This window comes from Aphanomyces invadans (assembly GCF_000520115.1).
Source record: "Aphanomyces invadans strain NJM9701 unplaced genomic scaffold supercont1.31, whole genome shotgun sequence".
Classification (NCBI taxonomy): Eukaryota; Oomycota; class Saprolegniomycetes; order Saprolegniales; family Verrucalvaceae; genus Aphanomyces; species Aphanomyces invadans.
This window is the reverse complement of record NW_008580176.1, coordinates 134,479-149,537: the sequence shown is the minus strand read 5'-3', so window position 1 is coordinate 149,537 and position 15,059 is coordinate 134,479. Positions and strand designations below refer to the sequence as shown.

Sequence of the window (15,059 nt, the reverse complement as noted above, 5' to 3'; positions counted from 1 at the left end):
GACCATGTCTTCTCGACGAGAAGTCGTTTTTCCTTCTCAAGGTACGCAGCCGTATATACCTGACTCCGTGGGAAAGCACGCCAAAACTCCCAATGAAGAACAACCGTTTTGTGCTCAATGTAATGTTCTTGACAGCAATTGCGAGACCACGTTTCGTTGATGGTGTGTACTTCGACTGTAAGAAAGGAATATGGCCCATCATAGATAAGGTACCACGCACTTAAGCGGGTTGAGCGCATATCGAAGCATCTCCAAGAAGTACTTGTTAAGGATTTTTCCCATCCCGACGCCAAGGTCGTCGACTACAACAATTACCACTTTCAAACTTTATCCCTGCTTATCGAACAAGCTACAGACCTCGTGGACAAATCTACCTTAAACGAAGTCGACAACATCTACAAGGCCAAGCTTCTGCCCATTATTAGTTGGATTTTTCCACTAGACTTACACTGCAGACATGCAGCCGGCTTCCTCGCAGGGGCGAGCGGTTCGTCCGGCCTTTCCACCCCGCCCGAGGACCTAGGCTTCGCCGGGCCTGCTCCCCCGTCTGGCCTCTTCTCGTCAGGCCTCTTCGGTGCTTGGCCACGGCTGTCAGAGTCTTTTGCAAACTTGGAGAACTTGTCTTCGTCCTCGACCCCACCGTACATTTGGTTACCAGCTGCGAACGTCCGCAGCAAACGAACGAAGCGAAACACATCCGTACGCAACGGCTTGTTGCGCTGCAGTTGAATTTGCTTCTTTACGGCAGACTGTGGCATCGAAGGCCGCACCGCCTTGACCATAATGTCCACGACAACCCTGCCCTCCTCGTAGAAGATCCACTCCTGGTTGTCGCGCTCCAGGGCCTTCATGAGTTCGTCCAGCATCTTGCCAACACGAGACTCGGCGTCCAGGGGAACTTTACGTCGAATCGGATCGTATTATTATTATTCCAGGTGTTTCTTCAGCGTGTCCAGATCACGGATCTCTTCTTCGAACGCCACGTTAAACCACGCAATCCATTCGGACTCCGCGATTTGACAGCGCCACGGACCGCTTGGTAAAAGGTCCATCCATACACGCGGACTCCGGCATAACGAACGGTCTCGCTCCAGCTGTCTCAGCGCGTCAACTTGCGCCTCATATTTCTGGTACGCCCGCATAAAAACGCGACGCTCTTGCTTGGTTTAGCCATTTAACCTTGGGTCTTGTGGAATTGCCGGCGCATGTACCACATACGGGGCGTCTTCACCCATGTCGTCGTCATCCTGGTCGCCATTACGCGAGGTCGGCCAGAGCACGCTAGTTCGGAAACCTGTTGGGCTCCACAGGTAGGTAGGTGAAGGTCGTGATTTCTGTGATCTGACCTCCCTTATCTTGCGCTGTGGAATGCACTAGCGGAGCCGTCGATGGTTCGAACACGTTCGAAAGGTCACACTGGGGGGCGAAGGCTATTCAAAGAGCAATCCATTCGCCATTTATTTATCCAGCCTTTCATCGCAATGAATTTGGATTGGCTAAATGTTTCAACGGTCGTGGCTTGATTGGCTAACTGAAATTTTCGTCGAATTCGTGATTTTTGAATATTTTTGAATGGATCGACAACGAGAGGACGATCTGTGTCCTCGCCCATGGCAGGACAAGGCCGTGGGCAATCGATGATGGTGTTTGGCTTTGGGAGCATGACGTCTTCTCATCCATGCGCGCATGGTCGTTGACAACGAAGTAGTCCTCATGAATGGAGCGACGCTTGAAGACAATTGACGTTGCAGCGGAAACGTCGGCTCCACTTGGTGCAGTTGGAGCAATGCATTGCAATGCCCATCTGCATTTACAGCATTGTAGCGAGAGAGGAGCAAGGGGTACCTTTGGCGTATCCACGGCAAAGACGACGAAAGCATCGAAGGACCTACTAGCGTGTTTGACGAGAAATCGGCTACAAAGTCTCAGGTGGGAGACCCGTGGAGGGAACGCCCACCATGCCCTCGAATGAATCAAAACGGAAAATGAATTCAAGACGTTGTTGCATGGAGCATCGACTCTTGAAACGCGTGCCACGCATGAAGAGCCAAACACAAGGTCAGCGCAAGTCGACTTGGTCCAGTGCTCCTCGTAACAATGTGTCACTGGACAAGGAATGGCATCAAGACCTGCGTCGGTCGTCAAGTTGCTTGCATGATAGGTCACCGCCCCAACGTTTGAAATGCCATGCGTTTACGAGTGGCTGCCATCCCGTGTGCTTGTTCAAGGCAACAGCGCAACCACGCTTCGTGGGGTGATATTCAAATGCGTAGCACGGGACTTGGATCTATCGCTCTGGCGACGACCACGACGTAGGCACAGTTGCCGTGTCGTCGCCAGGCAGAAACAGCTTGCGGCAACCGCACAACCGGTTGACAAGAAGGCGAGTCAATTCCATGGTGGTGGTTGCGCAACCGATCTCGAAAATTGAAGTGGGATGACGTGGTGAATGCTCTAGAACCAGGATCCCGCTGCATCGAATTGGGTGGCGTGCGTTTGTCGGCAAATACAACGCTTTGACGAGAACACAATGATTGCTTCGTCGCAGAAGAGACGGTTTGGGACCACCTCTCGATATGTTTAAAGTCGACCAGAACGTGAGGACGAAAGACTTGAGCGCAGCAGGATAAGGTACGTGGTCAAGGGCAGCGGATGGCATTTGTCGACAGAGCCACTTGATGCATCTGCATCAGGAATTGAATCGTGAACAAACACAACTCTGTCGCGCGTTAGCAATAGATAGATAACTTAAGGGAGACGTGGGCTTAGACTGGGGGCTTGTGCGATTCGATCTCGACGGGTACAGCGGCGGAGTCTGTCGTGGACTTGGGGGTTTCAATTTCGTACTCGACGGACGTGTCGGCGGTGGATTCTCGCCGTTGTCGAAGGATGTTGGTGGCACGCTTCGTTTGATATGCTCCGTACAGGATCAGCCCAACGACCAGGACGGCGAGCACAACGATCAGAGTTCGCACGCCGGCCAGGTCGTTGCCAATGGTCAGATTTCGCAGGCGAGGGGTGGCGCTCATGGTTCAAAGCTCGTGCCACTACTTGGGGATTTGGAAAGTGACGGCGCGTGAAATGCGCGACGCTGTCGAACCACCGGCGCTCAAAGTGATGTGGCTTCAATGACATTTTGCAATCAACGGAGGGCGAATTTGCACACCGCCGTGCGGTTTGGAATGTCTCGCGCCTGGTTATCTCGACAAGCGTCCCACGCAAACCTGTCTCGACGCTTTGGATTGGTCCCAACGAACATGACATATTTGCTCCATTGGCTGCCGGACGCGCATGCGATGTGGCGGGAGTGGCGATCCACCCACATGACGACTGTCACAGCTCGAAATTTGTCAACATTCACGAAGCGATGTGAGTGTCGAGCAAATGAGGCTCGTTCTTGACGGTAGCTACAGCAACGAATGCAAGTTCTTTCGAACCATGGATCGTTGTTAGAGCCGCTTTTTCCCCGCCATCGTCACCACCAATATGGTGACGATGGCGGGGAAAAGCGTCCTGCACGTCCGCCCATGCAATGCACCTAGATCGCGAGTTGGGTGAGATAAGGCAGGTTTACTCAGTGCGGTACCCAATGGCCATCGTGCCTCGTCTCTCGCGTTGTACACTGAATGGACCGCAGAGGTGGGGAATCGTCATGTCGACGCCGCATGTCGTTGAAAACGTGCCATGGGATTTTTGGCGCACGACGTTTTATGGTGCAAAGTCTTGCCAAGAGTAGGCTAAACCCCCATTTGGACGTTTTACCTATTTGCAGCCTCTCCGACGTTTCGCTTGCTATTGTCCCCAGATTCATCCGGATACCGTGCACAAATCGTACGGATAATGAACCTGTGGTCAAATCCTCATTTCGGCCAAAATCGACCAAAAATGCGAGTGCAATTGAACTACTTATTTATTACCAGTTCAAGTGTTGGAAATAGGTGGAAAAAACCTTTTGCTCAACTTCGGAAACGTCATGAAAGTTTCGTCTTGAGCATGCACTCGACGAAGGACGACAACCTGCTCGTGCTGCTGGCCGCGAGGGTGGAGGCGCCGACAGAAATATGTAGCACAGAAAAGAGGGTCAACCACTCGGGCCCTACATCCCTTCCAACACGACGAGGGTGTTAAACATTCCCGCCACTCGAAGGCTGCTACCCATCGTTCCCTCGATGCCCTTCGTCTGTCGAAGCTACCCACACGATCTAGCCAACGCACTTTCGCCGTCGCGGGGATGTCATCTCCGAAGTGATCCGCCGACGCTGCTTTCGACATTGGGCCATGGCAAGGAAGTCGTCGGCCATCGACATACACTCCCGAAAGGGGAGTGTTTTTGAGTCAGTCAAAACAAACATTCGCCAAGCTGTTTTCAAACTGCCACAAACCATCCCTCGATGCAGGCGCTGGTGCACCAAGCATCGCGCTCCATCGTCGGCATCAATGCTTTGTATGCATGCGCCATCCTCGCAGTCTTTGCGGCCTTGTATTTTAGTCCGGTCCTGCTGTTGGTCGTGATCGTACTTACGTCGGTTGCGGAATCCATTCGGTTCGTTCGGGTACGGGACCTATCGCGCCATGCCGTGTCGGTGTTTGCCAAGTTCGTGTGTATTTGGCCACTTGGCATGGGGTCGGTCGTCGCCTTTGGCCAGCTATCACCAACATCCCAAGCGTCGAATCTTTCGTGGTTCTCTGTGTTCATCAACACTGCGGTCGTTGGCAACATTGCCATGATGGGATTCGTCGCCACTGGCGACTCGCTTCGTGGCATCACCCACCGCATTGCGTGCGCGAGCCTTGTCGTGTGGCTTTTGCTCGAGATGCAATCCATCTCTTGGAACACAGTATCGTATCAAGACGGATTTTTTCTCTTCAACGCGTCGCCGCTCGCGTGGGTCATCGCCCATGCGATATACAGAGCCGCCATGATGACGCTTCCGCCGTTTGACACACTTCGCTACTTGATCTTGGAGCCGGCGAGTTTGGGACTCATGGCTGCATTGGCCAGTGCCAATGGCGCCTCTGCGAGTTTGTGGTTTGGCCAAGCCGATACCCTTGTAGCATCGACCGTTTGCTGGACAAGTGTCCTCTTGGGGTGGTTCCGCCAGCAACCCAAATACCCCACGATGAGGTTACCAGAGTCCCAGCCGCTGGACATCGGGTGCGCAGGTGTGCATATCGTGGTAGTGCTCATTGCGTTGTATCACGTGATTCTCGGCCCCGTGTCCAAGCTCTAAAACGATTCATCAGCAAACTCTTCATGATAAAGACCATTGTCCCACGATTTCCTCGACACGCTGCGTTGTTACGATGTGTCTGCGTGGTGTGCAGGGGATATGCGTGGTAGAAATCCATCTCGACGCGGCCTGAGTCAAGCAAAAACTCGTCCCGACGCTGTGAGAACTTACCAAGTGCACCCATGTTGGTGAAAAGCCACTGGTTCATCGAAATGTGGCCACAACCTTCTTTCAGTGCATGCGACGACGTGATATTGCCGTCCAACGCCACAACCCTCCTGGGGCTGCATGTATGCTCCACGTAACGAACCATCGCTTGGACGTGAGACGACATCTTTGCATCTATCGTCCTCTGTTGCGACTCTGCTCCTCACTCCCGCGGACTACCGCACAGACCGACTTCTGGATATGCCGTCCCTAATTGCCGCTGCCCTCTCCAGAGCAGGCGCTCATCCCGTTGATGGCCTGTTGTTCGCATGACGACGACGTGAACTCGCCGCAACAGAGTCACTTCAAAGGGCGAGGCGCTGCCAGCTGCACAGAACGATGCCCTTTTGTGTAGACGGAGGGTCTTGGGTCCCTAGCGGTAAGCTCGTCGCTGGGGTATTGATCGAGGATGAGTCTACCAGTATTCCCAAGACCAGTTTCGCGAGATGTGCAATAAAATATCCAGGGTAGATCGTGCTAGTAGGTGCTTCTATAGTACACTATAATTAAGTGCATTATGTTAGAGGTTTAACCATCCAATACAATATACTACATGTAATTCTTTATGATAGTGAATCCGCATTACTATTAGTAGTCCTTGGAAGGATACAAAATTCACATCGACATGACCACCATGCTTGGGGTGCTGCTGCGAGTGTACTTGGTCTTGGGCTTTGCACTCGAAGTGCAAACATTCGTTCGGCTTTACGTGCTGTCGACTCCAATTGCAGCCTTGACGCCGTCGCTTTCCGACCCAGCGTTGGACAATGTGCCGGCCTTCCGCAGATTGTACGCTGTCTACTGCATCTCCCTGGGCCTTCTTCGCCTTGCCGCTGCTGTTGACATCAAGAACAAGGGTCTCTTGGCTGCGCTGGCCATTGTCCACGTCGTGGAAGCTGCTTTCTCGATCGCAGAAGTTCTCGTGTTTCAACACGTGCCGCCTCAAGCGCTTTTGGACGAGCCCCACTTGAAAACGACAGGCTTCTTGGCACTTCTCGTGGCCCAAGCTTTGCTTTTCGCGTATGGATACATGACCGCGTCAACGATCAAGTCCAAAATGCACGAATGGTAACGCGTGAGTATGCCAGTGCAGATCGTCTCGACGATTCGCGTTTGTTTGGAAACGAGGTGGTTAACATTGGAGTAAAGCCAACGACTTGCCACACAAATGGTTGTCCTGGGGCGCAAGGCGATTTGACTGTGAATTTCATTGTCAGAACAAGCCTTCCAAGTTACTCCTCTTGGCGCATGTACGCCAGCCTAGTCATGTTCGTTGATGTATGTATAGCGTCGGCCAAGTTGCCCGCGTGCGGCCATCAAAAACAGTCATATCGAACCGGTGTTGTCCATAGCAATATGTAGTAAGCTCTAGATACTTGGCTGATTTTGCGTACCAGGTCAATGCGAAGGTGTTTCCAGTGGGAATTCAAGCAGTGCTTTGCCCACCGACCGCTATGGTTTCGGCACGTCTACGCTCCTGGGGAGGCGCCGATTTAGCATGGATATTTGACTTGTACAGCAAATAATATCCGTGTACACAGGACAACCATGTCAAGCTCAATCTACCACGACAAGCACAGCCACCAGAATATCCTCAACCTTTCATGGTGTGTGGCCTGTTCGTTCAACAGCAATTTGTTTCGTCAATGGCATCTTGGCCGTCATCGAGTGCTTGCTTTCGTGGTTCCCTGGGAGCCTCTGGTCCACTCATTCACTCGGGCAGGGGATTACAGTATGAATGTTGGGTCGAAAATTATGTGGCCACCGGAGTGCATGACCATGCAAACACAACATCGACCAAATTGTTCATACTTCATATTGTCCATAGTCAAGGCCAACGCACTCATGATTTTTTTAGTGACTACAACGTTGTCGCCAAAACTTAGCCTCGTGGTCATTAGAGTTGCAGCATTTCAGCCAATCAAAACATTCCAATCCGTGTGTGGTTGTAATGTTCCACCAATCAAACACTTTCTTGTCCTCTCATCTCCTTATCACGCCAAGCCTGGCAACGTGGTCCACAAAGTCAATGGTATCTACCACATTCAGTTGAAATCGACATGTAAGTCTTTCGTTCAAAACGATCGAGTAAATTTCTCGTGGAGGCGTGGCCCGGGCTGTAGCCATGTGCTTGGACAAGCAAGCCACGGCGGGAGCTGGCCGTGCAGCTTCGCGCTTGTTGTCGTTGGAACATGGCTCAAGCTGTGTGTGGAATATTGTGTCGAAGTTAAGACTTGAATCATCGTAAAACATAGTTTCACAATGGCATAACTGCTCTCTCGGATTTGATTTGAGCGCTGTTCTATGTACAATTCCATCGTGGTTACAAGCGCGTTTAGCGGCACCACTCCTCGGCAAAGAAGTGTTGTTCTGGGCTCGACCCATATCTTCAAGGAAATGGCGAAAGCACCTTTGCACAAATCGATTCGTTGTTCCAACGACGAATGGGGTGACTGTACGCACTGATCCAAGTCACGCTGGACTCCTCTGTCAAACAGCTCGTGTAGTGCGGTCGAAGGGAGATGCGTCCATCACAAGTCGCCGAAACCGCATGGTGGCAGAATGGCGATAACAGCAACTCCAAATGTGCGACCAGAACGTGTCAGTGACACACTATCGGGCGTCGCGATAGCCAAACGATGTCATGTGGCTCGCGCCGGCAACAGGACAATACCTCATCGTGCAGCCAGGAAACATTGTGGCCAACATTTCACCATGCCGAATGGGTACGACACTGTCATGGGTGCCATGGACGATTAAAATGGGCACTGGAATCGAGCCCAGGATGGCCTTTGTCGGGAAGTGGTGATGCAGCAGCGAAGTAGGAACTTTGACTCGTAAAATCTCCATAACCATATCGCTGATCGACAAGAACGGAGCCTACTCAAGACGGCATTATACGCACATCTTGTGAGGGATTTATCGTCCTCGCGACCTCTAGAAGCAATCCAGCTGGACACGTTGACCTCTGGCAAAGATTGTGCACCAAACGTGTGGCCACGGCGCTTCCGAGGGAGTATCCATGAACAAGAATTTGATGGGGTTGAAACCCCAGCGTTGACGTGGCAAAGTCAAAGGCCGCCAGGGCATCGTCGTAAACGCCTTGCTCCGTTGGCCACACAAACGAGGAGTCGCCAAAGCCTATAAGACACAGCTGAATGGATAATGCAGACAGTGACCACAGAATGCCCCACCTCGGTAGTCGACAGAGAGAATATTGGCGCCGAACGGACGTTGTGGATACATCGTATGCTTTCCCACACTCACAGACATGCCACGATGCTCGCCATTCCCATGCAGATACAACACGAGCTTGTGAGACTTGGGCTGGGTTTGCGTGTACCACACGCCAAGTGTGACGTTGTTCGTACTGGGAATGTAGTGGTTGGACGTCGATGGCAAGCCAGGAAAGCCCACCGGTTGAGGCCGCCATGGTGTGGCAAACGAAAACCATAGAAACGCTGGGAAGTTCAGGTATACTACAATGCCTTGACCTTGCGGCGTAAACAAGGTGCTCATGCAGACTACGAAAATGCTCAGCGTTCCCGTCAACCAGCCCATGCGCCACAAACCAAGGCCGCCGTGGTGACAAGATTCGTCAGATTCGACGTATCCGGATCCGGATTCGTCGAAATGCACGGCACGACAGCCTCCTGCCGAAGACAGAGGCGGCAGGATATCGCTTCAGCTGGCTGCCGCCGACTGTAGCTCTCCTATTTGTGTACCAGAAGGGCGTTCCTGGGGAGATTTGCGCGCGATATGCGATTCACAGCCTTTGCGGAGGCAAAAGGTATGCCATCAGTGGATTAGAGGTGGTGCATCGACTTGTCGACGAAACGATTGACATGCACATTTGCCCTGTTGACCGTCGGAAGAAGTGGCAAGTGTGGACAATTCAAACATGCAACTATGGGTGTGCCCTTGACATGAGGTTGTCACGTCGATTATTGGTGGCACGGATGTGACACTGAACATTCGACGAGGTTTCCACAATGCTAAGTCACAGAGACCACATCATGCGTATCACCGCCACCACGGCTGCTCACTTCGCATGGACACGTCGACTTTTTCGGAGAAAGGACGAGCGTCAGCAGAATTGTTCAAGTTTCGACCAGTCATGGGATGCTGCTGCACATACTCCCGAGTGCATGGGTGAATGCCATGAAATTCCTGCACAAGGAGCCATCACATGGACAACAGTAACCGAGATTAAGTTTTGCCGAAGTCATTGGCAACATGCGAATCATTCGGTGTCCTTTGGTAGGTTGACAATGCCGCACACAGGCAGCAGCTACTCAAGAAGTGCTTGCTATCGTTCGTATAGGATATGCATCACACCACGAGCGTCAAGGGAAGCACAAGAGCACGCACTCGGCGACTTGGATGGTTGCGCAGTTCCGCTCCATGCACATTCCCATGAGAAGCGTGGCTCCATCAAACCCAGCCTCTACGATGCGTTGGCCATCTTCGATGTGATTGCCACAATCTCTGCTGACAATTGCCATCCGGTTCTGAAGTGACATTTCACTGTTGTGAAGTTTTCGATCCCATGGCACGCGGTAACCTCCTAACTATAATACGCAGGTTATTAGGTTTTACAGGATTGCGACGTTTTTGGCGGCAACCAGCGGCAGACAAGATGGAGTCGGACACCGACCACAACGACATGAACGACGCGTTTCCTTCCGACGCGGAATTGAACGAACAAGATGAAGCATCGGATTCTTTTGCTGGCGAAGAAAGAGAAGCCGCTGAGCACGATGAGAATGCCGAGGACGATGTCAAGAGTGACCACGACGACACAGCACACGGATCTATTGTACAGGTGCAAACGCGAATAGATCTCCCGACGTGAGCGAACGTCAGCACCTCTTTGGACAGGACGCCTCATCGAAGAAGCTGTCGAAACCACTGTCGGCATACTTTCATTTTCTCGCGGAGAATCGAGCCGCTGTCATCGCCGAGAATCCTGGCCTCGGCATCGGTCCCGTGCAAAAGATTCTCAGTACCAAGTGGAACGAACTGGATGCGGTCGAAAAAGAGGTGTGTACATGCATTTCCTCTCGCGAGACGTCCTGAGAGTCCGTGCAGCCATACGTTGCCAAGGCCACAGAGGACAAGCAACGATACATGAAGGAGAAGCAAGCGCTCGTCGACCGAGGCATCGACGTCGACGCGCCCTCCACGAAGCGTGCAAAATCGAGCGACGACCATGTCTTGACACTTCCGAATGGTTCGTCGCCGTTGGTTTTGACAACGTGTGTCATCCGTCCCTAGCTCGCGTCAAGCGCATCATGCAGACCGACCCCGACGTCCACAAGGTGTCCAAGGAAGCGGTGCTAGCGATCACGAAAGCTACGGCACGTTTGACAGTCTAGGCGACTCGACAAATCGTTCGTGTAGGAGCAGTTCATTCAATTCCTGACGACGAAAGGCCACGACAGTGCGGTCATGGCCAAGCGAAAAACGGTCAAAAACAGCGACGTCTTGCAAGCCATCCATTCGCATCCGACGTTGGACTGGCTGCGAGACGACTTTCCCGAGAGGACGAAACCTCCACCTGCGACCAAGAAAGAAGCGGTGGCGCCAGGGACGGCACCAACTCCTCCAGCGCCGCCGGCAACCTCCAGGATCACGTCCTTCTTCACACGAGCATAATCGAGGCAAATTCCATTGCAGGCAGCTCCCGCAAGTGTTCGATGCTATCCTTTGTCGCGAATCATCCGATCGCCTGCGCCAGAACTACGGCACACTCGTCGCCAACGATATGACATTCCAAACGCCAAACTCTTCACCGTTGGTCAACGCGCCCATGCCAAGAACCGAGAAACATGGCAGCCCGTTTACTTGCACCGACTTTTAACACCGCTCCCGTCATCGCACAGCTAGAATTGTGTTGGAATGGTCTCTCAAATAGCTGCGCAGTAGTATTTGCCTCGACAGCGTCGTCGATAGCTGCTTGCGGGCGGCCCAAATTCCACGGCGCTAAAAATCCAACGCATCCTCGTACAGCTCGGACCCTACCGCAAGCCGCGGCACGGTCGAAACCACGACCGTCCATGGCGTCATGAGCAGTCCTTCGTCTCCTCTCCAAGTCGTGCGCGTGGAAAAGTGCCATTTTGTTTGGCATCCCGCGGGTGTACACAACGTCACCGGCACATGCATCCGTGTTTCATTTTGTTTACTTTTGGAGGACGTTGTGGCCAGCCACGAGATCGCCGCACTTGGCGTACAGGTCGTCAATGTCGTGGAGAAAAGCTTTCTTTGCTTCGTTCCGCTTGAGTTTGAATGTGGGCGTCATCAGGTCGTTCTCGACCGAGAACGGCGTCGGGATCAGCTTGAGCGCTTTGATCGTTTCAAACCCGTACAACTTGCTCTTCTTGCTCAGCGCGGCGAGGGACGTGAGCACTTCGTCGACGACCTTGTCGTTGGCGCACACTTGTTCGAACGACCCAGTGATGCCGAGCGACGTCGCGAGCGTCTGCAGCGCCGCCTCCTCTGGCACGACAATCGCCACCACGACGCTGTGCAAACTGTCGCCGTACACAAACGGCTGCGCCACGTACGGGCTCGTGACCAAAATGTTTTCAATCTTTTCCGGCGCGACGTACTCGCCTTGGCTTAGTTTAAAAATGTTTTTCTTCCGGTCGACAATCTTGAGGCGCCCGTCCAGCGTCCACACGCCAATGTCGCCGGAATGGAGCCACCCGTCCGCGTCGAATGCTTCGGCCGTGCGAGCCGGGTCCTTGTAATACCCAGAGAAGACGGGCGGACCACGAAAGCAAATCTCACCGCGGCCGTTGACCGGCATTCGTGTGGCGTCATCGTCGCCGTGCGTAGTGTCCGTGACATTGTAGCTACAAACACAATTCGTCATTGCAACGATGGTCACTCAACTCGGTAGTACCCCATCTCGGGAATCGAGACCAACTTGATCTGCATCGGCGTGAGGGGCACGCCGATCGTGCCGCATGCTGTGTCCTTCACGTGGGTCATCGTTCCCGCCGTCACTGTTTCCGACTGGCCATATCCTTCGTGGACAGGAAAGTCGAACAAGATGCGGAAAAAGTTCATGACGTCGTCCGCGAGCGGCGCCGACCCAGTCACGAGAAACTCGCACCGATCCAGGCCGATCTTGGTCTGGACCTACAGACAAACCACGTCAGTGCCACACGATCGGCGACGCCAACGAGGGTCACCGCACCTTGGAAAAGATCAACTTGTCAAACACAGCATGGCGCGACTCGCCAAACTGCTTCAAGTTGGACAGCTTGGTGTCAAGGGCCAAATTGAACAGCCACGTCTTGAGCCCGCCCGCCGCCTGGGCGCCGTTCACCACCTTGTCGTAGATCTTGTTGAGCAGGCGCGGCACCGTCACGAAGAGCGTCGGGCGCAGCACACACAAGTCTTCCGTCAACTTGAGTGTGTTGCCTTGGTAAAACCCAATGCGACCACCACCCATGATGATGACCGAATGGATGATGTGCTCGATGCAGTGGGCCAACGGCAAGTACGACAAATGCACGCCCGCGTCGGAAAACGACAACGACGTCGGCCCCGAGCAAATGCGCTCGCGCATGCCTTCGTCCGCAGTCAGGACGTTCAAGTGCGTGATCGGCACGCCCTTGGGGTCGCCGGTCGTCCCGCTCGTGTAGCTACAGCAGTATCGCTCGCATCAGACAACGTACAAATGACAATGCCAAGGAATCGCAGCTCGCTCGGTCCAGCGTCTACGACGAAACACGACGTACATGAGGCAGTAGATGTCGTTCGGGCCAGGCGTCGCGGGCTCGATCGGGTACATGGCGCCAATGGCTTCGACTTCACCGAGCGTGACGATCTTGAGCCCAGCGGCAGTCGCAGCACCCGCGTGGTCCGTCGAAATCGTGTCAACGTCAACGACGACAACAAACTTGAGCGTTGGAACAGTCGCTTTGGCGTTGAACACTCCCGCGAGCTCTGCAGTTGTGCACACCACGGTCGGGGACTGCGTATGCTTCAAGATGAATTGCGTCGAGTCTGCGCCGAGGGTATCGTACAACGCAACCGCGAACCCACCGAGGTACATGGCTGTGTACTGGCCAATGACCCATTCCGGTCGGTTCTTCATGTACAAACACAAGGGCTTTTCGCTGTCGTTCGTAGGTTCCATCATTTTTTCATGGCGAAGGCCCGCCGCAAAGTTTTGAATGCGCTTGTACACGTCGTCGTAACTTTCCCAAACATAGTCGAGGGCAACACCGTCGCTGTCAAACGGACGGTGGCCGAGAAAAGGGTTGCTACCAAACTTCTTGACGGTGGATTGCAGCGCGTGCAACATGGTGGGGGCGAAGGGACGAGGACATGTGCCGACGCGGTGGATCGGGCCGTGGCCTGGCTTCACTTCGGATTCATCGACAGCCACGTAGTTGGCCGGCATCCCGATCAGCTTGTGCGACGGAAGCGTGTACAGGTATCCGAGAAAGCCAAGGAGGCCCGCCGCTGCGAGCGCGAATGGCGTCGTCAAGAGCGCCGCGAGCATCGTACGTGTGGTTTCTATGCCAAAAGTGACTCGAAAACGCATGGGCGGCGTTCTCGCCATCTGGTGGAGATACGTTTTAATGAATAAAACGCGGTAAACAACATTTGAAAACGGCATGTCCATCAGCGCCACACGCTGGCGTGCGCATCTGAGCTACAGGGGTGTTATCGATGGCGGCGTTGTTTGGTGAACGTGGTGTCTCCGAAGTGGTTGCTGGAATTGGTGTATTCTTCCACGACCCGTGCGGCATTTCATGGAAGAATGCCCACGAATCGCGACACCGACGTGAAGTGTGTCGCACACGCTTCGACTGGACGCGAGGGTACGGATGTCGACACCCGATCGTGGCTTCCCAGCGCACTGCATGACCCGTTTTTGAAGACCAGAGCTTGACCAAGGCAAGGAAAGTTTCTCCGCGTCCGCCGAGTTTGAAGTCCCCATTCATGACTTGACCGTTCGGTATACTACGTTTAAAGTATTTAACGCCTTACGTGCAGCGTTAAAACCTACACCATGAAGGTCAACAGGGGACCGAAGCACACCAACACGAGCGGACGAGTCGACTGGCGTGCCATGCCGATTTCTTGACGCGGCAACGTAGTGTAGTGGCGAGAAGCACGTGCTACTCGTGTGGAGATGTCGGGAGGTGAACTTGCTTACGTGAACCTGGGCTAGGACGACAATGGTGAAGCCCGCGACTTGAGAAAGGATGGTGCGGAGCGACCCCCCTCAACGCCTTGGCACATACTGCTGCCCCAGCTTGCACCGAGAAACATGGCAATTGACAACGTGAGCCACTATACGACCCAACATGCCGCTGTCCATCGCGCGTGAGTCGGCCATGTCGGCCATCTCGTGATATCGACATGTCAAGAAGTCTGCAATCGCGCCAAATCCATGCGTGGGGGCTCTGGTTGCATGTTTTGGCAAGGTCTTTACATCGTGGCCGCCTTCGTCACACGACGGGGGCTTGGAATGACGTGGTGTACAAGCACCCCGTGGCCGTGCCGCGAACTCGAGTGTACTGGCAGTGTTTGCATTCTCAACATTAAACGACATGGCAATGACAAAGAATTCCACCGCAAACTTCCCATCTCTTC

At 53.6% G+C, this 15,059-nt stretch overlaps 7 protein-coding genes across 11 annotated transcripts; 3 read left to right on the top strand and 4 right to left on the bottom strand.

The window, feature by feature from the left end:
- Positions 1-375: 375 nt before the first annotated feature.
- H310_11358 (hypothetical protein) lies at positions 376-866 on the bottom strand (the record flags this gene model as incomplete). The annotated part of the gene is made up of 2 exons (XM_008878015.1): positions 376-395; positions 449-866. 2 exons carry the CDS (start codon positions 864-866, stop codon positions 376-378), a joined length of 438 nt encoding a protein of 145 aa, XP_008876237.1.
- A 1,193-nt stretch (positions 867-2,059) lies between these two features.
- H310_11357 (hypothetical protein) lies at positions 2,060-3,029 on the bottom strand (the record flags this gene model as incomplete). The annotated part of the gene is made up of 2 exons (XM_008878014.1): positions 2,060-2,105; positions 2,848-3,029. The coding sequence occupies 2 exons, from the start codon at positions 3,027-3,029 to the stop codon at positions 2,060-2,062; spliced, it is 228 nt and encodes a 75-aa protein (XP_008876236.1).
- Positions 3,030-4,340: 1,311 nt separating this feature from the next.
- Positions 4,341-5,952, top strand: H310_11356 (hypothetical protein). Its single transcript, XM_008878013.1, has one exon. It carries the CDS (start codon positions 4,392-4,394, stop codon positions 5,229-5,231), a length of 840 nt encoding a protein of 279 aa, XP_008876235.1. The 5' UTR covers positions 4,341-4,391; the 3' UTR covers positions 5,232-5,952.
- Positions 5,953-6,037: 85 nt separating this feature from the next.
- H310_11355 (hypothetical protein) lies at positions 6,038-6,861 on the top strand. Its single transcript, XM_008878012.1, has one exon. The coding sequence runs from the start codon at positions 6,064-6,066 to the stop codon at positions 6,508-6,510; it is 447 nt and encodes a 148-aa protein (XP_008876234.1). The 5' UTR covers positions 6,038-6,063; the 3' UTR covers positions 6,511-6,861.
- Positions 6,862-7,704: 843 nt separating this feature from the next.
- H310_11354 lies at positions 7,705-9,024 on the bottom strand. 2 transcript variants are annotated; one of them, XM_008878011.1, is made up of 3 exons: positions 8,633-9,024; positions 8,374-8,579; positions 7,705-8,318 (listed from the first exon to the last, which is right to left on the bottom strand). In XM_008878011.1, exons 1-3 carry the CDS (start codon positions 8,997-8,999, stop codon positions 8,052-8,054), a joined length of 840 nt encoding a protein of 279 aa, XP_008876233.1. In that variant the 5' UTR covers positions 9,000-9,024; the 3' UTR covers positions 7,705-8,051. The 2 variants fall into 2 exon arrangements, with proteins under 2 accessions (XP_008876233.1, XP_008876232.1); XM_008878010.1 differs by having other exon boundaries at positions 7,705-8,579.
- A 53-nt stretch (positions 9,025-9,077) lies between these two features.
- On the top strand, positions 9,078-11,202 carry H310_11353 (hypothetical protein). 4 transcript variants are annotated; one of them, XM_008878008.1, is made up of 7 exons: positions 9,078-9,228; positions 9,422-9,698; positions 9,763-10,263; positions 10,320-10,481; positions 10,530-10,671; positions 10,716-10,798; positions 10,842-11,202. In XM_008878008.1, exons 3-7 carry the CDS (start codon positions 9,988-9,990, stop codon positions 11,094-11,096), a joined length of 918 nt encoding a protein of 305 aa, XP_008876230.1. In that variant the 5' UTR covers positions 9,078-9,228; positions 9,422-9,698; positions 9,763-9,987; the 3' UTR covers positions 11,097-11,202. The 4 variants fall into 4 exon arrangements, with proteins under 4 accessions (XP_008876230.1, XP_008876229.1, XP_008876231.1 ...); XM_008878007.1 differs by having other exon boundaries at positions 10,716-11,202; XM_008878009.1 differs by lacking the exon at positions 9,078-9,228 and having other exon boundaries at positions 9,252-9,698.
- A 357-nt stretch (positions 11,203-11,559) lies between these two features.
- Positions 11,560-13,976, bottom strand: H310_11352 (hypothetical protein). Its single transcript, XM_008878005.1, has 4 exons — positions 13,190-13,976; positions 12,643-13,093; positions 12,346-12,584; positions 11,560-12,295 (listed from the first exon to the last, which is right to left on the bottom strand). The coding sequence occupies exons 1-4, from the start codon at positions 13,957-13,959 to the stop codon at positions 11,620-11,622; spliced, it is 2,136 nt and encodes a 711-aa protein (XP_008876227.1). The 5' UTR covers positions 13,960-13,976; the 3' UTR covers positions 11,560-11,619.
- Between the last annotated feature and the right edge of the window lie 1,083 nt (positions 13,977-15,059).